We start from the raw sequence: 24,241 nt of genomic DNA on the forward strand, positions 1-24,241 counted from the left end.
GAGTTGCCTTATCTCCAAAATTAATCATCAGAATGGGAATTTAGGCTGGTAGGTTGACATACAATATGTAACACAGTCCTTTTAACCTGTACTCAATGAAGGCTTCTATGTGAATGATTGAGTAATGACATGTGCTTACCGGGGTTAGACAAATCTTTGTGTGCATCGCTGTAACAGTGGCTTTTTCCTTTGTCATTGATGCATAGCACCTTTCAACCTATCCCAAAATACTATCTTTAAACTTAGTAGTCTTTATGTTGGAAAGAAAAAACAAACAACAAATGTACCGAAAGTGTCTGTCTTGGAATTGAATTGCAGCAATTGGACAGTGGAGACATTCTTCTCTCCCTGTTTTTTTGCCTGCCTTCCAGTGAGAATTACGGAAAATTCCATATTTGATGGTTGTGAGTTATTTTATTTGTAAAGTGTGTAACACAAGCAAGAAAATAAATTGGGAAGAAATAAAATGAGGAGAAAGAAATCACTCTAATGATAAAAAAAAAAGCACAGAATATCTGGCTGGAAAGAGCCATGTATATCATAGGAAAGTGGAAAAGGAACTGAGATTTGCCTCCAATAGTTTTTCATTTAAAACTAATCCTTTTTTTGTCTTCAAGTTAGTATTTTGGGTGATAGATTTAATCAAAGATGTTTTTATTTGTCCCCCTGTTTCTTGTTCTGATCCTCATAGTTATATTTTAGGAGAACAAGAAAGGAGTAGAAAAGAGACGAAAAAAATCTATTGAAATATTTCACTGTATAAAATCAATTTTCTTGTCAGTGTAATACCTCCCCAAAAAGATCAGAGCTACAGTATTTAGTCTGGGAAACTAAAAATTATCATTTACGTTTTTTAAGCATTGGAGAAAAGAATGGTATTTTGTCCTGTTAAAGATACCATTGCCTCGTTATGTGCATATCTTCAAGTCATAAGCCAAAGGCTAAGTTAGTGTTAGGTTTAACTACAAATTTCTTGGCAACATATTAGCACATTGACTATAATTTATTTTTGGTTTCTTTATAGGAGAATTCACAGACACTTGTGAAATAATCTGAGTGCAAAGCCTTCCATGATGTTGATTAGTTTTCTAATATTTTTGATTTTTCAAGACTCACTTTAAAAACGTCCTTTTGAAATATTCAATTCTAAGTATGTTAGGAACAGCAGCTTTTTTTTTCCTCTCTCTGGAGATTTGTGGGTTTGTGTGATAGTTAGCTGTGTGAGTATAACTCAGACAAAGGGACTTGGGGAAACACAAACTGCTTAAACATATTTGTCTAGTGGGAGTGGAAGCATTTGGACCTTTTAGCCATTTGCCAATTATGGGATGGTAGTGTTTTACAAAGGAAATGGGGAATTAGTTATTCTGACAAGTCTATCAGGTAGGAGTCATTTAAAGAGTCCACTTCTATGTTCAGAATTTCTTTGAGGCTGTGTTTTACATAGTAATTAACTGATTATTTATTTTCATCTCATTCATCATCTCTGATTTCTAAATTAGATTACTCTTTATAGAAATGGAACCTCTTTTTAAATGTAAAACTAGAATCATTTTGTTTGGTTTAGACAATTCCTAATTTTCTTATGCAGAATATATTGGTTCATTTTATTTGAATCTCAACACTGATGTTATAGTAATTACATAATCTTTGGCAAGGTATTTAACATCTTGGGTTTGTCAAACAGTTGTACAAGTACTATCTGCTACCTTTAAGAGACAGGATTATACATTTTTGTATTTTTTCCCCATAATTTTCTGAGCCTATATGTATTATGAATGTATAATGTTTGTAACTAGAAAGAAACACTAAACGTACATAATGTTAACCTTACTAGGGTAAGGGCAGAGTAAGAGGAGATGCAGCTTAACAGTCTATCTTTTAAGGATTAAATGAGGTATTTTCTGTGGTACATTCAACTTGGTTAGTCCTCAGTCTTAGCAAGGAAAAAATGTCTTTGTATCATATTTAAGTTTTGATTCAATTTTTAAATAGGGAGATTTCATTTTCATTTCAGTTTTATTGGAAAATGCATTTGTTCTTAAATAACTTATTTTTTCTGTTTTTCTTCATTGAGAATATATTTGGATGGTTAATTCCCAAAATTTCACATTTTCTACTCATTTTCTTTTCATAGCATAATAGTTCATAAATCTGCATTTTTCATATTCATATTCTTTATTTTCTTGTAGTTTATATATTGTAGTGAATAATAAGCTTTTTCCTTCCTGAAATGTACTATGACTTCTCTTATTTTATACCTAAGGGGATGATTAATATACTTAGAAAATATGAATACCACATTGTTGCTCTATATGCTTCAGCAAATTGTTTAAGAAAAGGAGGTGTGTGGGGAACAACCCTATGTCCAGAAGTTTGGAATAAAGGAAATAAATGGTTTTATCAGGATGTTCAAAGAGAAGAGTTGGGAAGCGTAAATGGTTTTAACTCTGACTTACCTAAGAGTTGTAGTGACTGTGTCCATTTACGTGGGTTTTAGTCTTTGTTTGTTCTTCGGATATTTAGAGTTCATGTTTTTAACCATTCCTTAATTTTACTAGTTAAAATGTACTATTGCAAAGACAAAAAGTAAAAACACTGTTGATTTTGCTTTTAAAAATATTAGAGATATACCATACTATGATTCTTTAAAAAATTAATCAAATATTTACTGTACTGTCAGAAGGATCTCTCTAATTGTTCAAAGGCCAAAATTGTGTCTTACTTCCCACAATACAATAAGCAGATTCTTGTGTGGAACAGTAATGCCAATAAATATTTGTAGAGTGAAATGCATCATATTGTAATATCCCTGAAAATATAAGCATTTATTTATATTGTGACCAAGTGGAATCATCTTCAGAATATAAAACTAGAAAAATGTTTTTACAAATTTACTTTCTTTAGTCAAGTATTTTAAGAAATTAATTATAAGTACTTTTTAAAACGGAGAGCTTTTATCCTCAAGTAATTAATATCAAAAGATAGAATGTTGTCCACACTTGAACATTATTCCCATTAACCTCATTTTTATTCCTTAAGAAGTAATTTTACACATAAGAGAAATAAGGCAAAGCAGACAAAGTGAGTGATACACAGCTTAGATTGAATCCTTTACTCTGTTCCCAAACTCATCATTAGGAAGCACTTGGAAGTTGTATTTATTGTCCTATGTCATTTTTCCTCATAATAATATCAGAAGTCAAGAATGAATAATGTTACCATTTTATCAGTTGGTTTTATGACTCAGTAAAAATGATCATGTTACCATAACAAAGTATGCTGAGTATTTACCACCAAGAAATTGCTTTCCACTTATAATGGGTCTTTCTCTGATACACCATTTGGGCTTGCATTTTCTAAGTCATCTAAAGCTCACAAAGTAACTTTGTTTTGTCTTTTTTAAAGTAATAATCCAAAGTAAATAGAATGTCAAAGAAAGCTAGGAGTGATCTAGCTTAGTTCTACTGTATGAGTGTAAAAGTGGAACTGCCTTCCCCGGTTTCCCTTCCCAGCATTCTGCCAGGTTTCTGAAGAAGCAGATGCGGATTACTAACCCTTATTTGTCCTCAGTTACAACTCTTTTCTTCTAAGTTTATTCATGTTAACTTTCCAAACCTTCCCTCTTTGTCAGTTTCCAGTATACCCACTTTGCTTTTGTTTGCACTAGATTTTTTACACAGCAGAATGTTTAGAGGGACCCAAAACAGCCTTTCTTCAGAATTTACCTACTTCCATACGATATAGGGGCAAAAGGAAAAAAGAACTGATGGCTTTTGACAGTTAAATAGCATATGTTTTTGTGTATGTAAAAGCTTGTCTTTATTATAACCAATGAATATTTCTCATGTATTTTATTTCATATAATCCCCATGATTACCTTACAAATAGATTGTGAAAATTCTGTTCTCTTCATTTAATAAGTCAAAATCAAGAACTAGACTCTCAGCTAAGTCTTAGGTTCCGAAATCTAGCAATCCTCCTGTTGTAAACTGCATGACAGGCTCTGGAGTACCTCTAACTAAAGAAACTAATTTAGGTCTTCTAATTTATTTAATTATCACCACATGATACTGATTTAATGTGGTTGCAATTTCATGTCAAATGATGTATTTAAAAAACCAGTCGTACATAGCCAGAGTGTTTTTATTTAGAATCAACTTCTGGTGTATGTAAACTAAAATTGAATCAGTGTCTACCATATACTCATGTCCTGACATCTAACTGTATTAACTGATTAAATATATATGCAAAAACTTACTCATTGTTTTACTCTTTGGTCATCGTGGTCTAATTCTTTATTTGTTATAACAGCTAAATATTATCTTCCTGGTGATCACATTGTGCAAAATGGTGAAGCACTCAAACACTTTGAAACCAGATTCTAGCAGGTTGGAAAACATTAAGTAAGTATTTTGTATTTTAATTTTAGTACTTGACAAACCAAGTGAAAGGTAATTCTCCACAGGGAATACAGAATACCTTCTATCAACTATAGAAATTATTCAGAATGAAGTTTTACTGATAAAAGTTAGGTCCCGCTGTTACCGTGTCAGAGACATTGGCCAAAAATTAGATAATAATTTCTGTCTTGATCTAGAGCCAAGAAATTGTTTCAGTGACTTTGTGGAAATTCTATATCACTGTAGCAATTTCATTTGAATTTAAAATGCAGTTCAAAATGATATTCCTGTTTGCATGGCTGATATGATTATATTAAGTTTGTTTTGTTAAATGACTTTTGATTTTGGGATTCTGAGCAGTTTCCACTTCTAATTCTGTTTTCCTAAAAGAATGTATTCTTATTACGACTGTTAATTTGGAGATTATCTGTTGTTTTCATGACAATTAAAGAAATGTTTACTTTATTTCAATATTGATAAAAACTGTAATATCCTATCAATAGAAAATGCTATCTAATTTTAAAAAATTGATAGCTGTTGAACAATAAGTCATTTTATGGAAGCATTTTCAGAGTTATCTTTTAAATATGAGTTAATATAAAATTTGAGGAGGTACTATTCAAGTTGGTTAAAAAGGAATTAAGAAAAACATTTTAATGTTAAAAATGGCAGATCTATAGTAAGGTTAATTTTATTGAAAAATTAGATGTTTTAGATAGGTTAGTGCCAGCTTCATTGCATGTTGCATGGTAAGAGAGAGAGCTAATCTTTAGCATCTCTCTCTTTTCTTCCTTTTCCTCTTTCTGTCTTCTCATCTACACCAGTAATTACCGTGTTTGTGATGGCTACTATAATACGGACTTACCTGGGTAAGGTAGAACCCTACATTAACAAATTTATGGCATGATTTATATTTTTTACAAATTCGTCAGTATCATGAATTGCCCTTAATTTTTATAATTATTTTGGAATATCTAATTTGCTATAGTATTTTAAAACTATAATATGCCTTTATTTTTTAATTGCTTGCCTCTGCATTTTGACTTTCTTAATTTTGACTAATTTATAAAATATATAAATGCTTTCTTATTACTTTCTATTTTAATTCTGTCTAATAATTTTGTTTCTCTTTTCTGCTTATAATGCTTTCTAGCTATGAAGATAATAAGCCATTTATCAAGTAAGATCATTAGTTAGACATGGAATGCACTGACTTTAAATCCTTCCATTCCGTCCTATTTTCTACAGTTCTTTTCTCCTTAAGCTATTCATGATGAAATCTCTCCAAAATTATTTTATTTTGAAGTTGTTCTCATGTTTTTGTCCCATTTCAGCTAGGCTTCTTCATGCTTTAGTTATTTTAGGTTCACCTGAGATTAGTTTATTAGACTCTGAAGTTTAGGTATTAAGTGATTATCTGCCATTTAATATTTTTGTATGTGTCACATTCTTCAGTGTCATGAGTACACCACAGGAATAAAAATAAAGGAGTAAACTAATAAAGGACTCCTTAATTTATTTTACTAAAATGCACTTAAAAGGCAATAAAGTCATGGGGGATGTTTTACACCTTGTATTTTAATGTAGTTTTTTGATACCCTGTTTTTGTTGGAGTAAGAAAAGGTCATACCTGCTGTTGCTGTGTTCACTGGAAGCTGCAGTACTAAATGCTGTTGTTCTTTCTTTAATCAATGAAAGGTTAAAGCCAAAAGCTGTTGAGTTTGAATATGACATAGAGAAAGTCAACTGCTACCACTGATATCTTAATATTCAAATGTGGTATGTGTTATTCTCCCATTGAACCTGTTAATAAAATTGACTTTATTTTTTCAGGTCTTGGGTGCTTGGTGCTTTCGCTCTTCTATGTCTTCTTGGCCTAACCTGGTCATTTGGGTTGCTTTTTATTAATGAGGAGACTATTGTGATGGCGTATCTCTTCACCATCTTTAATGCTTTCCAGGGAGTGTTCATTTTCATCTTTCACTGTGCTCTCCAAAAGAAAGTAAGTGAAAACACCTAGGGATGCTGCTCGCTTGTTCTTTGATTTGAAAATAATAGATATAATAGAGAAGGTTTTAAGACTTACAACTGGCATAGTATTAAATAGCATCATATTTTTATCATAAATTCATTGTAATACATGTCTGGAGATTCAAGCTTCACATACAAAATATGTCAGTACCAGTCATCTTTTGGGTCTCAGTTTGGGAATGTTATAAACTAGATACTTTGTTAAGATTTCTTCTTTACATATATTTAATGATTCTGTAACATCTCACAACACTGACATACAGTGACCACACTAGAGGGGATGAGGATTTAATAATACTGATAACTGTTGAACCACTGTGTTGTATATTTGAAAACAACATAAGATTGAACATCAACAATACTTTAATAAAAAAAAAGAATTCTTCTTAGCTAATGGAGTCTACAAAAATAAAGTGTATACAAGATAAGAAAAGCTTAAACTCCTCCTTTGCTTTACGAAGGGAGTGCAGTGATCCAAAATGAAATGAGCATAAGGATAAATGACCTTAATTTTAAAAGCACCAGACATATGAAAAATTATTATTAATGTTGCCTCTTGAGTAATTTGAGATATCTAAGATGAGGTAACTTAATATCTCATATGTTATTATTTTGTGCTGATTTTATGTTAAGTGAAGTCAGCAAAAATGATTCAAAATTAAAGTTGAAGATGAAAAACGTTAATCTGTTTTAAGTTATAAACCTAAGAGATAGCTTAGCTGTCATTTAAGTTTAAAATTTCCATGCTTCTAACTAAGTATCATTTTTCCCTGTCTGCATATCTAATATGGTCTCTTTATTCTCTTATTACTAGTTGGTCACTAAATTGAACAGAGAAATAGAATTGTGAAAGTGAAAACTATTATGTTTTCAGTCCTGACAAGATGATAGTGTTGTTATTTCCATCAGTTTTGAATAAACTATAATTTTGAGGTAATGACAGTGGAATGTGCAATACTGGCAGATAATGTACATTCACAGCAATATAGGCATTAGGCAGAACCAGCACTGGAGGGTATTATTTGGATAAAATACCATTTTGATTGCCATTGTCCTGGTTATACAGCGTTTCAGAGCACTTAATAGCCATTAAATGTACAGAAATTTTTTGTAAGGTATCATGTGTTATATAGTAACACTGAATTTAATTTTCTTAATATTATGCAAGTATAGCCTTGTAATTTGGTTTTGATATATTTCTTAACATAAACGAATATTTTATATACATGCATATGATGACATATTCAAAGTTTCTGCCAAATGTTTTTTGACATAAAGCATAAACTTAACAAAAAATGGTGAGGTAGTCGTTATTTCCTCATAGAATTTTGCCTTGAACAAAGAGATTTTTCTCTGCTTTTATTAACAGTTACATTTTAAAAGCATCATGTTTAGCTCCTTTTGAACATGTTCTGCTTATTCTTGGATATGTACTGTTGGGTGTTGCCAGGATGAATTGTCAAGAATATGATATAAAATGATTTCGTTAAAATCATGGTTCTTACTGCTTGAGTGAGCATATTTAGTTAAAGAAAGTGCTTTGAAAGTTCAACCCCATTGTTACTTGTCCTAATAGGTATAATTAAATAAAGCTAAGAGGATGAAAATGCGAGTACACTTAGATTTAAAAGGTCATACAGTGACTTTAGTTTTTCAAGGAGTAAGTGTCAGTCAGAGTCATGGTCTTTGCAGGCAAACATTGAGCATGGAACTGTGAGGACAGAAAAATCTTTGAGTGTGTTTTATAACCTACTAAAAAATGTAATTCCTTGTCTGTCTTATAATTTCGGTTTCGCTCTAAGCCACAACAAAACATGTTTATATGCCAATATAGCTGCACAGAATCCAGCACTCTTCCCCACTCCCAATTCTGGACCATTTCTCTAGGAGAGTCCCTATCATTTAGCAATTGTTTGGACTTCACTTTTTAAAGTTTACTTTAAACTTTCTTTAGGCCTAACAACTTTTCCATCTATTCATATATCCAAGCTTCAGGGGAAAAGGGAGATTATAAGGATAACTCATTAATGTGAATGGAAATTACACATAAATAGTTCCCTTGTGTGCTAATGAAGTGAATAGGCATCTTAGACTCTACACTAAATGTTAAAGCTCGACACATCAGAAAATGAAGAAAACATTCCATCCTAATTAATGGCATATGTATCAAAGTACTTTTTTTCTTTATTCTTGTGCCAAAGTAGTCTTGTCATTATAAAGAGGTTACCAACAAAACTGTACAATCCAGTAAAAAAGTTAATGTATTGACCTGCCTTTGAGAACATGAAGCATATAAAATTTAAATGAGTGAATTATGAGTGGTTAATATAATTAAGCAAAGATAATATCAATTTTTTGTCCTATTTTCTTAGCATGAAATACAAAATTTGGGATACTAAGACAGAATAAGGCTTTTAAATATTACTATTGCATTAAGTAATGGCCTAATAGTAACAGAGTATAAAGCATTTCTGCATATTATAGCACATTTTAAAGATCCTACTAGCCAGTCTAGTGGGCAGAGATATTTTACTGATTACTAGTAGAGCAATTTCAGTTGAACTATTTTATAAGTTCAGTTTATTTTCTCCACAGAAAAGCATTAGTGGAAATTAGTCTTCTCATTTGTCTCCACTGCTCACTGAATTACAGAGAGAGAAGCAAGTATGTTTATATCTATCTTTTGGTCTTGTGGTCATTCAATGCAGGTACGAAAAGAATATGGCAAGTGCTTCAGACACTCGTATTGCTGCGGTGGCCTCCCAACCGAAAGCCCCCACAGTTCAGTGAAAGCATCGACCACCAGAACCAGTGCTCGGTATTCCTCTGGCACACAGGTACCAAAGAATTTGACAGTGTCTTTAATTAACCTTCTTTATAGAAAGCCTACTGAGACATGTTGTGTTCAGATGTACTAATTGTCTCCTCATTATAATGATCTAGGTAGCAAATACTTGCTCTTCTAGTATTTTAGTTTTAATTTATTCTTACGTATTTCATCAGAGTGTTTCTTTAGGTGTATATCCTTGTTTGAGAGGTACACTTTTTAAGAAGGACATCATTGTGGCTTAGATATCCTAAGCTCATACATAGCACAGTGGTCATGGTGAGTATTCAATAAACATTTGTTGAATAATCACTCATCTCCACCTAAAAAAAAGGCAACAAAAGACAACTTTTTAAGAGTGGAAGATTAAATATCCCTTAGTTAGAGAAGCAACAGAGCAATATAGACTTGCTTAGTTTTATACCAGAATCAATAACATTTTTTTAAAAGGCCTACAGATAATCCTACACAGGTCATTTAGGGCAAATCTTTGTGTGTTTTTCATAAGGTGAGCTTGGGGAAACTAACATAACATGTGTCTTGCTATTTTATATTAATAGAGTCGTATAAGAAGGATGTGGAATGACACTGTGAGAAAACAATCTGAATCTTCTTTTATCTCAGGTGACATCAATAGCACTTCAACACTTAATCAAGGTCAGTTACTAGGAAAATTTGAGTTTAAAATATAAATTTTTTACCTTTTGCCAATTTACAATAATTCTAGAGAAAATGCTGAATTTTTCTCTCAAATGGGTTTATGTCACAAGCTCTTAAACCTGTTGAGTCAACTTGTAGCCTTTATTAAAATACATATAAATTATTCTTATCCAATAATGTAACGCAAAAACTATAATTTTAAACTCCACACTAACAGATTAACTGGAAAAAGTGATTAGTGAAATATACTTTGCCACGGATTAAAATGTTTTACTTTAGTAAGTACAAATTTGTCCTTTCTGAAACATTTATGAATGTTTTCGTCTTAAACATTAATCAGAATAACTACTATTCACATTAAACAATGTCCATTTTGCAGCAAAAAATTCTTAATTGTAAAATTCTTCTATTTTACATTTCTTTCCAAAAGTAGTAAATAAATGTCAAAAACATTTATAGTAATCTTCATAAACAAATAACTAAAATACATAAGAATTTACAAAGTAGTTTATCCTATTTTAATTGTTGTTTTTAATGCCTATAATTATGACTATAAATTTATCACATAATCAATGTAATTCTTAAAATAAGCTGGCCAATAAATCATTTAGTAAGGTAAGGACACAGGTGCATGTATACACATGTATTCATGAATTCAAACTTAGCAAATTTCAATTTGGTATGAAAAAAAGTCATGTTACTGTATATTGTTCTTGGAAAGGTAATTTATCCAGGTAATTTCAGTTTTGATATACCAATTTGTAATATATAACATGTTATATATTATCACAATGAAATATTAAACACATTTTTCATTGTTAACATAGTTCTGATGAGATTCTGATTTAAAATGAAAAAAGGAGTATGTATGGCATCAAAAACCAACTTGAATTTTAAAATACTTTTAGTCAAATGACATTAGCTATGCAAAACATCTGTTTGATAAGTATTGAAAGGTTTATAATTTGTCAATTAGAATGAATAAAATGTGTGTTTATTCCATTGCTCCGATGTTTTACCTAATTCTTTTAATATGACTGTCAAAAAGGAAATGAATTATTCAGTGATTCATTTTTGAAACCTGGCAAATAAGAATACAGAATGAAAATTCTATGTAGAATTTGTGAATGGTCTAATAATTCCTTATACACAGTCTCTTTTTTCCTCTTGGCATGTGTGCTCTTGCGTTTACTAAGACAAGCTTTATGCAATGTGTCATACTTTTTACCTGTTTGTGAAAGTTGTTTTTCCTTCTCCTTGTATCAAAGTTGATATTAACACAGATGTTTTCATGAGAGATAATCCCACACCTGTAAATTCTGGAAGTTTGAGATTCCCTCTTCTGGGCCTCATGGTTAGGTTTTTAATATTAAGCAGTAACATCTTGAAACATAATGTTGATCTCTGTGCATTTAATTGCCATTTTTGTTTATAAGTGATCTTATATAAATTAGTAAATGTTATCCTCAGCAGGTGTTTACTTGGGGGACTTAGAAAGCACCTGTGTATTACTGAAATTTAACTTCCCTCTCCTCTTTTTCCTTCAAATTAGTAGTTCAAATACAATCTGAAAATTTCAGCAGATTTTCTTTTGCCAACTTGTCCACTTCCCTTGATGAATACGAAAAGTACTTTACTGCAACTGTAACACTAACATAAGAGAACTGATGTATTTTTTTCTGTTTCTTTGCTTTAGGGATGACTGGCAATTACCTACTAACAAACCCTCTTCTTCGACCCCACGGCACTAACAACCCCTATAACACATTGCTCGCTGAAACAGTTGTATGTAATGCCCCTTCAGCTCCTGTATTTAACTCACCAGGTGTGCTTATACTTATGAATAAAACTACCTTTTTTTGCTGCTAAACAGAGCTCTGATCTTTGCCCTTATTCTAGAATACTCAAGTTGCCATTTAATTATTATTACATCCTTAATTTCTCAATTTAAAAGAATTGTGGTATTGCCCATGCCAGGCTAAAACTGCACTATATTATAGTAAAAATTCAGTCATGATAGTATTTACCAATAATTATCCATGTTTTTGACACAGGTGGCATAAATCTTAATATATTATTACAGGACTGACATCACATGGTCTGAGAGCCCATCTTCAAGATTTATATCATTTAGAGGTATCCTATCTATGTAATATACTGTTCAGTTGACTCTAAAGCTTGCTGACAGAATTTGCTTCTGGAAAGAATAGCTAATAAAAATAATTTGGATGCCTAGGTATAGAAAACTACATACAGCATTATCAGTGTAACCAAACTATAGTATAGTGCAGCTTTATAGTAGTTTTTCTTTAAAAATTTCAAGAATAAAGTTAATATTAGTCAGTTACTATCTACAGTTTTTATTGGGGGAGGGGGAGACATTTTCACTAACCCATTCTGTATTACTATGTTTTTTAATAGCTAATATTTTTTAAAAAGCATATACATTCAATATTAGAATTTTCAAGATTTTGGTGAAAGTTATCGCATAATTACTACTAGCATATAATTTTTATTTGTGATTGATATTTGCCACTAAATTAAACACAGGACTTTGCTTCCGTTTTTTTTTCTTAAAATTCTTTTTTAACGTAACTGCAGTTTCTCTTTTCATTCTCTTGTTTTTCTTACTTTCCTTATGCTTTCCTCTAGCAACCTACAGAGAGACAAGTATGGGAGTAAAACTTAACTTTGCCTATCAAATGTAAATTTTTTCAGCATGATTTTTAACCGGCACAATTAAAACATAATTAGCAGTCATGAAGTAGACTCAGCGGGCAAGTGGTTCACAATTTGCAACCAAAATGTTACCAAATTTAAACAGTACATCCATCTGTACTGTCTTTTGTCAGTAATAGAGGTCTGTAGCAAATGCTGTCCATGCTTAAGTATATGCAATGCTGAAATAATTTGCTTTTAAAAGCCTGAGGTGCTGTCAACAAGAATGCTTAATAATTGACTTATCATTTCTGCATTCCCACAGTAATCTTGCTACAGGCTGTGGAAAGTCTTCAAGTGAATTACCTGAACTTGGGCAGAAAAAGTTGCCTCTTCAAAACAGTCAAAGATGGGCTTAAATCTGCAGTATGTCATAGAAAACACCTTTTGGATTATCCAGTATATATTTTTATATTAATAAGCAATGATAAAAAAAGAAAAATGATAAGAATGAACTCTATAAAGGAGACAAGTGCTACCAAATGATCTGTGTGTCACCCATAACTTAAAACACCAAATATTTTCTAGTGGTTGATTCTACAAATAAAGATTGTGATAAATTTATAAAGCTGGAGAAATTTGTCATCCATGCTAAAGGAATTCTTAAAATACACTGTTTGTTAACTTTATTTTGTTAAACATTCAACATAATGCAAATTGAATTGTCAGTTTTTCAAATGTAGAAGTTTGATCAGAACTTGTAAAGTCATATAAGTCACCCACAAATATAACCCATTTTGGCATTTTCCACTAATGATAATTTATCAATTATAAGATACTTATTTCTTGTGAAATTGAGTTTTCTAGGATAATCTGCAGCTTTAAGAATGGAGTGAGCACCAAAAGGGAAATTTCCTATTTTTCCAACAATTAAATTTTTTCCTAAACTCCTCCAAGCCTTGCATACAATGCAGCAGCCTCACAGTGGTCAGTTTCATTTCAATAACATCATTCCATTCTTTTTTTTCCAGACCTATCTGTAAACGTGATTTTTTTTTCTCTAGGATTTTGAGAATGAATAACCTAACTTTCCATGGTGCAGACCATTTAATTTCTCTAAAACTTTTTTTTTCATTTGCCTGAGAAGCACTGTGATGATGTCTTAGTTTACATGTTTATGTGTCTGTAGAAAATACAACTCTGATTCAAAGAGAGCATGTTACCATATTTTTTTCCTCCTAAACCTCTTTTCATATCTTCAGCAAACTTATCCAATCTTTCATTCCTTTAGAGATAAAAATATATTAGCCAAGGCTGGCACCCTTTTCCCATTCCATAATTAATATTTATTATTGGTTTAATTTCTGTGACCCATACTTAAGAAATCTCTAACATTTCTGCGTCTAACCTCCATGCCCATGGTGTCTGGGGGCCAGTCTCGTACAGTAGACTCTGCTGGTTCATTCGGTGCTGTCACTGTGACTGATGCAGACTGCAGGGCTGCCGGCAAACTCTGACCATTAGGAGCCTGGGGCCATTACAACTAGAGAGATTTTAGTGCCAAAAAATATGCTAATAATCAAAATAATAAATATTAAATGAAAAAGTGAAAGGCTGCTATTGCTGGTAATCTGATTTGTTGAACCCTTGCTCTGACTAAGTTGCTGAGAAGCTTAGAAATTCTTCATCATGTTACAATAAATCATTTTACTTTCTTTTATATATCAGCTACTCTTAGGCCAGATAGCCTGAGCAGACAGACATGATGTGAGTTGTCCAAAGTGAGTCATTCCACCTGCTGTCTGTCGTGGTGTCAGATGGTGCTTGTGGGCCCCTGGTCCAGTCCGTATGAGAGATGGCTGTCTTTGTTTCACATGAATTCTTTGTATCTGTCCATTTTTTCATTCTTTTTTTTACTTCATCTCCAGAAAAAGGAAATGTTAGAATGTTGTTAAAAAAGTTGCTTGCCAGTTATGTGGGTTTATGTTCTACATTTGCGTTTGGTTTTTGTATGTGACTTATTCCTTTTTAATTTAGTGTTGTTTAGGACAAATTCTGTTAGTTTTATTTTTATAAGCCATAGTCTCGTACTTTAAAATGTAAATGTCACTAATGAATTGCTTTGCATTAACTATGCAAGGGCATGGAGTGAAGTCTTCTTTGTATAAGTGTCAGAGATTTGACCAAAAATCGATCAATAACTACTGTCGCCTCAAAATTGATTAAGTTATATTCTGCATGCCATCTTCCCTCCCTCAAAAACAGTTTTATTCTTTCACATTTTTCCTACTTATCTAAGGGGTTGCAACTGTTTACAGTTGGGAATGCAGGAAAGCCTGGCACTTTTCAAGTGTTAGCTTTCAAATACAACTTTGTCCTGAACGACATTAAAAAGTTTTGTACAAAAGAAGTAGAGATTCTTTAGGAAGGAACAGAGGCAGTAACGGAAACTCCACCTTTTCTGTTTCAGGACATTCAATGAACAATGCCAGGGATACGAGTGCCATGGATACTCTACCGCTAAATGGTAACTTTAACAACAGCTACTCACTGCGCAAGGGGGACTATAATGACAGCGTGCAAGTCGTGGACTGTGGACTAAGTCTGAATGATACTGCTTTTGAGAAAATGATCATTTCAGAGTTAGTGCACAACAACCTACGGGGCAGCAGCAAGACTCACAACCTCGAGCTCACACTACCAGTCAAACCTATGATTGGAGGCAGCAGCAGCGAAGATGATGCCATCGTGGCAGACGCTTCATCTTTCATGCATGGCGACAACCCAGGGCTGGAGCTCCATCACAAAGAACTCGAGGCACCGCTCATTCCTCAGCGGACTCACTCCCTTCTCTACCAACCCCAGAAGAAAGTGAAGCCCGAGGGGACTGACAGCTATGTCTCCCAGCTGACAGCTGAGGCTGAGGACCACCTACAGTCCCCCAACAGAGACTCTCTATATACAAGCATGCCCAATCTTAGAGACTCTCCCTATCAGGAGAGCAGCCCCGACATGGAAGAAGACCTCTCTCCCTCCAGGAGGAGTGAGAATGAGGACATTTACTATAAAAGCATGCCAAATCTTGGAGCTGGCCACCAGCTCCAGATGTGCTACCAGATCAGCAGGGGCAATAGTGATGGTTACATAATCCCCATTAACAAAGAGGGGTGTATTCCTGAAGGAGATGTTAGAGAAGGACAAATGCAGCTGGTAACGAGTCTTTAATAGTGCAGCTAAGGAATTCCAAGGGCCACATGCAAGTATTAATAAATAAACAAAGACTCCACTGGCCCAGTGCAGTTCCCTCCAACTCCGCTTGAAGAGTCGGCTCTGTTGACCTGTGGTTCTCCAGTGTAAAAAAGATGACTGAACCTTGCAGTTCTGTGAATTTTTATAGAACATACAAAAACTTTGTATATACACAGAGTATACTAAAATGAATTATTTGTTACAAAGAAAAGAGATGCCAACCAGGTATTTTAAGATTCTGCTGCTGTTTAGAGAAATTGTGAAACAAGGAAAACAAAACTTCCCAGCCATTTACTGCAGCAGTTTGTGAACTAAATTTGTAAATATGGCTGCACCATTTTTGTAGGCCTGCATTGTATTATATACAAGGCGTAGGCTTTAAAATCCTGTGGGACAAATTTACCATACTTTACTGTTCCTGATGAGACTTGGAAAAGCAGGAGAGATATTCTGCATCAGTTTGCAGTTCACTGCAAATCTTTTACATTAAGGCAAAGATTGAAAACATGTTTAACCACTAGCAATCAAGCCACAGGCCTTATTTCATATGTTTCCTCAACTGTACAATGAACTATTCTCATGAAAAATGGCTAAAGAAATTATATTTTGTTCTATTGCTAGGGTAAAATAAATAATTTGTGTCCAAACTGAAATATAATTGTCATTAAAATAATTTTAAAGTTTGAAGAAAATATTGTGAAAAGCTCTTGGTTGCACATATGTTATGAAATGTTTTTTCTTACACTTTATCATGGTAAGTTCTACCCATTTTCACTTATTTTCCACTGTATACAGTGTTCTGCTTTGACAAGTTAGTCTTTATTCTTACATTTAAATTTCTTATTGCCAAAAGAATGTGTTTTATGGGGAAAAATTCTTTGAAGCCAGTTCTGCCATGCCTTGCACAAATGTGGTGAAATCTAGAAAAGATTGTGTATCATCCCTCTGTTTATTCTTGAACAGAGGGCAATGAGGGCACCGGGCACTTCTCACAAACTTTCTAGTGAACAAAAGGTGCCTATTCTTTTTTAAAAAATAAAATAAAACATAAATATTACTCTTCCATACTCCTTCTGCCTATATTTAGTAATTAATTTATTTTATGATAAAGTTCTAATGAAATGTAAATTGTTTCAGCAACATTCTGCTTTTCTTTTCATCCCTTTGTGTAAACCTGTTAATAATGAGCCCATCACTAATACCCAGTGTAAAGTTTAACACGGTTTGACAGTAAATAAATGTGAATTTTTTCAAGTAGTTAACGTGCACTTTTATGTATGATACATAATTGGCTTTAACACACTGGTCCTTTTCTACTCCTCCCTGCTTGGGTATATTTAGGTCCCTTCATAGTATAACCCATGAATATGTGAAGCAATACAGTTAAGTTGCTTAGTAGTTTTATATGCTGAAAAAAATGTATTTGTATTCTAATTACCCATTACCCATGCACAAAATCTGGCAGATAGTTTCAATAGGGAAATACACTAAAAGAACTTTTGTTTGTTGCATTGCCTTAGAACTAAAACACATTAAAAAAAAGGTTTGGAAATTATCCATTCAAATTTGGGCATCATTAAAAAAATTGATTTTTCAGCGGTATTGAGAACATCCCTAAAACACGCTTTTATGGTTTGAGGATTATAAGTAACCCTATAGGCAGCTGCAAATGACAATATTTGTTATCATGGAAAGGTTTAAAAATCATATAATTGAATTTCAACAAATAGATTTTTTCCTGTCTACACCATAAGCATTTATATCAACTTCCTCTAAAGCTTAGTGGTTCTCTCAAGTGCTTCCACAAAATTAGAAATCACTTTATTTCTATGTGGACATGTTTAGTCATGCCTATTGAATTTAAAAAGTAATGAAAAATTTTTTTGAAGTAAATACTCATATAGCTAAACATGGATATAGTAAGGTAGACACTACATAATAAAATACCAATATTTAATACTAGGGTAACAAGGTATGTATTCACATGTAGTTAAGATCTGTGGTTACTTTAGTTAGTATATATAATGTTATAGTTAATAAGTTGGAGATTGACTAAAAAATAATACTCAAAACAGATACAGTCCTCTAAAAAGAGAAAGGTATTCATATCTCTTTGCCTTAAATTTTTAAGGAATTTGCAAAACTTTATTTACTAGAAGTGGGCATTATATAATCATACCATTTAGTTTTCTGTTATACTTTATTCCTACCAAAGCCTAAAACTCTATGGTGTATGATACGTGCTTCCCAGTGTACAAACTAGAGTCAGGTTGGTTCAGTAGTGAATTACCAAAAAAGAAAAAGTCAGCATTGACTACTCAGTTAGTGCTATTTCTTTCCTTGAGGCAGTTTTTAAAGCTAGTATGATGTGAATACGCATAAGTACATTGTACCTTGATAGATGATCTTCTTTTTAGAAAAAGGAATTTATTATGAGTCTATATTAGATAGTACAATTTGGAAGCTGTCATTCATCTTTGTCACCAAAAGAAGAATCATTTTTTAAAGTTCTATTTTTTATCTTAAGATTTTGTTTTATTGTAACAGTTGGTATACAATATTACATGCTTCAGATGTACAACATAGTGACTCAATAATTAAATACATTACTGAATGCTTGGCACAGTAAATGCAGTTACCCCATTACCTTACAAGGATAATACAATACTACTGTTGATATGTTCTCTATGTTACACTTCCATTCTTCTGGTTATTTTATAATTTGAAGTTTTAACTCTTTATCTGCCTATTTCACCCATCTCCCACCCACCCCCTCCTTATGGCAAAAGTTTGTCATCGGTATTTATAGATCTATTTCTGTTTTGTTCATTTGTTTCTTTAGATTGTATATTTAGATTTAGAAATCATATGGTACTTGTCTTTATCTGACATTTCCCTTAGCATAATACTCTCTAGGTCCATCTATGGTGTCACAAATGGCAGGATCTCCTTTTATGGCTAATATTCCATAGTGTATGTGGACAACATCTCCTTTATCCAGTCATTCATCTAGGGGCACCTGGGTTGCTTCCATATCTTGGCTATTGTAAATAATGCTTCAGTGAATGTAAGTGTGCATATACTTTTTCAAATTGGTGGTTTTGTTTTCTTCAGGTAAATTCCCAGAAGTGGAATTGCTGGATCGTATGGTATTTCTGTTTTTATTTTTTTGAAGACTCTCCGTACTGTTTTCCACAGTCTGTGCCAGTGTACTTCCCACCAACAGTGTAGGAGGGCTCCCTTTTCTCCACATCCTTGACAACACTTGTTATTTCCTGCAATTTGACTGGTGTGAGGTGACATCTCATTCTGGTTTTGCTTTGTATTCCCCTGATAATTAGTGATGTTAAGCATCTTTTCATGTGACTGTTGGCCATCTATATGTCTTTGGAAAAATGTATATTCAGGTCTTCCACCTATTTTTTAATTGGATTATTTGTTGTTTTTTGGTGTTGAGTTGTGTGAGTTCTTCATATATTTTGGGTGGTAGCCCCTTATTGGATACATCATTTGCAAATATATTCTCCCATACAGTAGGGTGCCTTTTTGTTTTGTTGATGGTTTCTTTTGCTGTGCAGAAGATTTTTAGTTTAATGTAGCCCCACTTTGTTTTTGTTTCCCTGGCCTGAGGAAATGTATCCAGAAAAAAATTACTCATACTGATGTTCACAAGATTCTTGTCAATGTTTTCTTCTAAGAGTTTTGTGGTTTCTGTCTTTTATTTAGGTCTTTAATCCCTTTAGAATTTACTTTTGTGTATGGTGTAAGACAGTGATCTAGTTTTACTCTTTTATATGCAGCTGACAGTTTTCCCAACTCCATTTATTGAAGAGACTGTCATTTCACCATTGTATATTCATGGCTCCTTTGTCAGATATTAATTGATATTATATATACGGGTTTATTTCCAGGGTCTCTTCTGTTCCATTAATCTATGAGCTATTCTTATGCTAGTACCATACAGTTTTAATCACTAGTTTTGTAGTATAGCTTGAAATCAGGGAGTCTGTGATACTCTCAGCTTTGTTATTCTTTCTCAAGATTGCTCTGGCTATTCTGGGTCTTTTGCGATTCCATATAAATTTTAATATTCTTTGTTCTATTTCATTGAAAAATGCCTTTGCTATTTTGATGGGTATTGTATCAAATCAGTCAATTGCTTTGGGTAGGACAACCATTAAAACAGATTTCTTTTAAAAATATACAAATGCCACCTTAAGTTTGATCCAGGATGTCCCTTACTACAAATTAATTAGGTCTAAAATTATTAATCTGCTTACTGATGTACTACTCTATTAGCCCAGTAGTTACTTTGGGTCTGCTCAGATTTCACCTGGATATAGTTTCACATCCTTGATTGTTTTTCTTTGTGGTAGTCGCAACTGTGAACTTTGATAAAGTCACATTATTATACCTCTTCCCAAGGACAGTTATGCAACTGGTAACTGGTAAGGGAATTGTTTTTCCCATTTATTTTAGATGTGTTTTTATCAGGTTAGAATTTTTTTTTTAAATTTTAGAATATAGTCTTGTGCTCTATGTACAAAAAAATTATACATCATACACTCTTTTTACAGGCTTTTAAAATCATTTATGTGGAAGAGAATCCATACAAATCCATAAATTACTTAAGTATGTTGTCAACTCTAACTCATTCATATTTGAGGGTAGTTACATACAATATTTTAACCAGTAAAACAACACTGAGAATTATTTGACAGAAAATTGCCAATCACTATCCTCTCCCCAAAAAGAAAAGCGTCATGCACAAGTCCATTGCCAAATTTCAAAAAAAAATTAATGTACATTTATTTTAGGGGTGTATTAAGGTTGCCTGCTTTATGTATTTATTTAAATGAGAGAGAAGAAAGTGTACTTTTTCATTAATTCAGCTTTGAACCTCAGACTTAAAACTGACCTTTATAATGCTTTCGTGGACTAGTGTTTTGTAAAGAATTTCATTCAGTAAAATTTCTATTGCAGTTATAACCTAAGTGGAAAAACTTGAAAGAATGCATACAAGTTGAATTTCTGAAAAGAGCTCTTCATATTTTATTGATACTGAAATTTTCTTTAAAGACAGTAATCCCTTCAGTGTTCTACAAATTAAAATCAGTACCAAGAGTTCACATGATCCTGTGTTCCAGGTATTTCTGTTTTCATGAAATTGTTGAATTAAATCTCAAACATCAGTATGAAAAGTTACTGGCATGTTGAATATAGATGAGGATTGTTTCACAGGGTAAGAAAATTAGAATGCTTTTTTGGTGAAAACGCCTCATCACATGCTTCCTGCTAGTGAGCATCAAGTTGATTTTGAATAGTCCTTAAATAGCATGTATCGGCAGACTAGAAGCATTAGTGCTGAAGTTAAGAGTGAATAGGAGTGGGTTTGGAGATTAATTCATGACAGTTCTAATTATCATTTGAATGATATAATGAGAATTTTCTGTTTATCATTTGCATCTCTCTCCAAATGATCGTGGAAACACATTATGTTAGCTAAATGCACCAAGTGGAATGTTTAAGCATATCACATTTTTAGCCAACATGAACTTTGTGCATATTACTGATGGTTTGTTCCAAAATGTATGAGACTAATGAAAAATCCTCGATGTTATCCAAGTTTATTTCAAGGCACTATGGCAACCAAGCTTTTAAGGCCAGCATAACGTATCTCTGTCAGAGGGCATTAATAATAATCTGTAAGTGTACCATGTAATTAGGCTAATTAAATGTACTATAAGTGTTTTTCAAATATTGGCAGTAGACCACCCCTCATCTCTTAAGGCTTCTCTGGAGTCTTCACCCTTTTCCTGATGACATCACAGTTTACTGAACATGCAGTTTCTCATAAAAGAAGTCTTCAGAGGTCAGTTTGATTTTTAAAGCCTATTGTTTTAACCGGCAAAATTGTTCTGAATTAATGCATTGTAAAATGCGGTTAGGTGTACTGGCACTTAGCATTATAGAACACTGTATGAAATAACAAAACAGGTAATCCAATATGATTGAGTTCTCCAAATCTTTACCTGCTGTGGAAAAAAAAATACCCATGAATCTTTCACACATTTCTTTATTATGTGCTAATTGACACTAAAAGACCAAAATATCAGAAATGTTTAAAAAGCCATATTTAAGCAAACCAATGTTGTATGAGCATAAGAACAATTTCTGAAAAGCTTCCTTAATATGTTCTTCATAAGCACTTTTATGTTATATGTCAGAACTAACCTTTTTAAAAGCATTTTGGCAGCCACAGCAACATGGCTTTCTTGTTTGATTTTATTAGGAAAGAAAATGATGGATCTTTTAATATTCTCTTAGAAAGACTGACAGCTATTTTATAGAACACCTTGGAACAATAATGATAGATATCAGAGATATTGATTAGGTGAAAGATTCACTTATGTTTTTCTGCTAAAATATCAATCTTAATAAGTAGATGGTTTTTAAACCAAAATACGGTGCTAGTATACAGGAAATCCTTTTGACACTATAATAAAGGAGCTACAAAGAAGCAAGAATTGCTGTCTTAACTTTTTAAAAGATATCTCAGACTAAATGATTTTGTCCCATTTACTAATTGTAGATACTGCAACAAGAATAAAAGTGTTAGCACCTACCATTTAATAGGTGCTTCATATGTGCCAGGCTCTTGACTAAATGTTATATGCTTTATTGCACTTCATCCTCTCAGCAATCCTCTGAGAAGGGTTCTCAAGTATCCACTTTTGCAAAAGAAGCAAAGTAATTTGCTTATGGTCACACAGCTGGTGAGTGGCCAAGCCTGCACTGGCATGACATTTGCTTGGTTCTAGAGTTTGAGAATATAACCAGTGTGGGTCACCCACCTCTGGTTTTAATTGAGATCCCAAGATTATTCCTTAGACTTCATGGTCTCTTTCTCTGCAGGCAGGCAGGGAGGGCTTGTTCGTTTGTTTATGAGTCTATAAAGCTGTAAAGGAAAAAAGGGAACAAGTCAGTTTAAAAAAGTCAAAGTGTTTCAGAAGATACCCCTATAAAGACAATCTAAGTCAAATCTTAGCAGAACTAGGCCCATTAATGGTAGTCAAAGGAAACTGTTATTGATTACTGATTGTCCTTCCTTGGAAGACAAGTACAAAAAAGTCATCATGAGGGAGTTGTAGTAGGAAAAAAAATCAAAAGATTTTGATTGAAGACATAAAATTTCTAGTCCTCAGCAGACCAATAAAATAACAGTGGTTTATCCAGTCAGCAGTATAATCAACAACCACAAAAATGAGAAACAATTTGTTCAAATATACACTTCTATTTTTCTTCACAACCAAGCAGTAACAATGAAAAAGTCATGCAAAAAATCAAGATATTTGAGTTCCTTAAAGACTTTTAAAAGTTAATATTGTTTTAAATTTAAAAATGTGGTGTGTTTTTCCTTATTTAGGACTTTTCAAGTTTATAATTTAGCTTTGTCTTTAACATTTTAGAGACCTATTCTTTTCCTCTAAAAAAATAAAGAGTTTAAATTAAAATAGTATTTTTTTTTCCAAACTGTCCTGCAGAGCCCTGAAGTTATGGCAGGAAGTTTAGAAGGGCAAACTGGCTGAGGGTTCCCTGTGCATTAACTGGTTGGAAATGTATCCACTAGGGCAGTCATTTTACTGAGCTTCATGATCTATTACATTGATTCTCACTTTTGTCAAAGGTAAGTATTCTTACAAGTGAAGAAACTGAGCACCTAAGTACTTCCACTTACCCAGCTACCAAGCAGTGGGTGGGAACTGGAACTTAGTTTCATGCCCAAGCACAAGGATTTAGGCACTTTATAACTCAGCCTCTGGGCCTCAGTCTGCTCGTCCAGACCCTCCCGCGACCCCGCCCACAGCCAGCACCCAAGAGCCATGCGCACTGACCCTCTGCTCTTCGCACAGCTAGTTCCTGGGTGCAGAGTGAGGGACCAATGCAGTAGGGACACGAGACAGAAGGGCTCCTGTCTAATGGAACGCTGTCCTCCTGGCCACTGCATCCGAGCCCCGTGTAAACGGCCTTTGTGATGCTGCTCACTTCTGTCATCATCTCCTGCCTCCCTTCATTCCTTTCTCTTTCTCTACTTCTTTCCTCTTCAAGCTCTTGTTTTTCTTTTTCTTTTTCTCTCAATATTCTCCTGGTTTTTCGTTGTTTTTGTTAATTGTCTGACTTAAAAACCCATTTTAGTTCTTAAGCACATCTGCTTTTTTGTATCATCTTTTCATTCATGGGTTTTAGCCTTTTTCTTAACAGAGTATATATTTTAGTCTGGATTTCCTCTTTCATTGTCTTCTGGCTTTGTGTACTTTTTAAAAACCATTTTATATTTTTTAGTATTAACCTTTAATCTTTATTGACATATAAGCTTTTTCATATTTAAATTTCTCTTTAAATTCCTGTTTTA

The 24,241-nt window shown here is 33.1% G+C and overlaps 1 protein-coding gene and 1 long non-coding RNA gene across 16 annotated transcripts in view; one reads left to right on the forward strand and one right to left on the reverse strand.

The window, feature by feature from the left end:
* Positions 1 to 17,085, forward strand: part of ADGRL2 (adhesion G protein-coupled receptor L2) — a 261,756-nt gene extending 244,671 nt beyond the window's left edge. For 8 of the 15 annotated variants that reach the window (XM_073234184.1, XM_073234182.1, XM_073234180.1 and 5 more), the window contains 6 exons: positions 4,315 to 4,406; positions 6,237 to 6,405; positions 9,143 to 9,271; positions 9,822 to 9,918; positions 11,618 to 11,746; positions 15,050 to 17,085. In XM_073234184.1, coding sequence (XP_073090285.1) covers positions 4,315 to 4,406; positions 6,237 to 6,405; positions 9,143 to 9,271; positions 9,822 to 9,918; positions 11,618 to 11,746; positions 15,050 to 15,804 — 1,371 coding nt within the window. In that variant the 3' untranslated portion in view covers positions 15,805 to 17,085. Of the gene's footprint in view, positions 1 to 4,314; positions 4,407 to 5,227; positions 5,273 to 5,556; positions 5,584 to 6,236; positions 6,406 to 9,142; positions 9,272 to 9,821; positions 9,919 to 11,617; positions 11,747 to 11,975; positions 12,058 to 15,049 lie in introns of all 15 variants that reach the window. The other 7 variants (XM_073234188.1, XM_073234190.1, XM_073234189.1 and 4 more) reach the window with 4 other exon arrangements.
* Positions 17,086 to 19,810: 2,725 nt separating this feature from the next.
* LOC140848700 (uncharacterized) lies at positions 19,811 to 23,841 on the reverse strand. The gene is made up of 3 exons (XR_012129807.1): positions 23,724 to 23,841; positions 22,683 to 22,786; positions 19,811 to 21,863 (listed from the first exon to the last, which is right to left on the reverse strand). It is a non-coding gene; the product is annotated as an uncharacterized lncRNA (long non-coding RNA).
* Positions 23,842 to 24,241: the final 400 nt, after the last annotated feature.

Source organism: Manis javanica, chromosome 4 (genome assembly GCF_040802235.1).
Source record: "Manis javanica isolate MJ-LG chromosome 4, MJ_LKY, whole genome shotgun sequence".
NCBI classification, from domain to species: domain Eukaryota; kingdom Metazoa; phylum Chordata; class Mammalia; order Pholidota; family Manidae; genus Manis; species Manis javanica.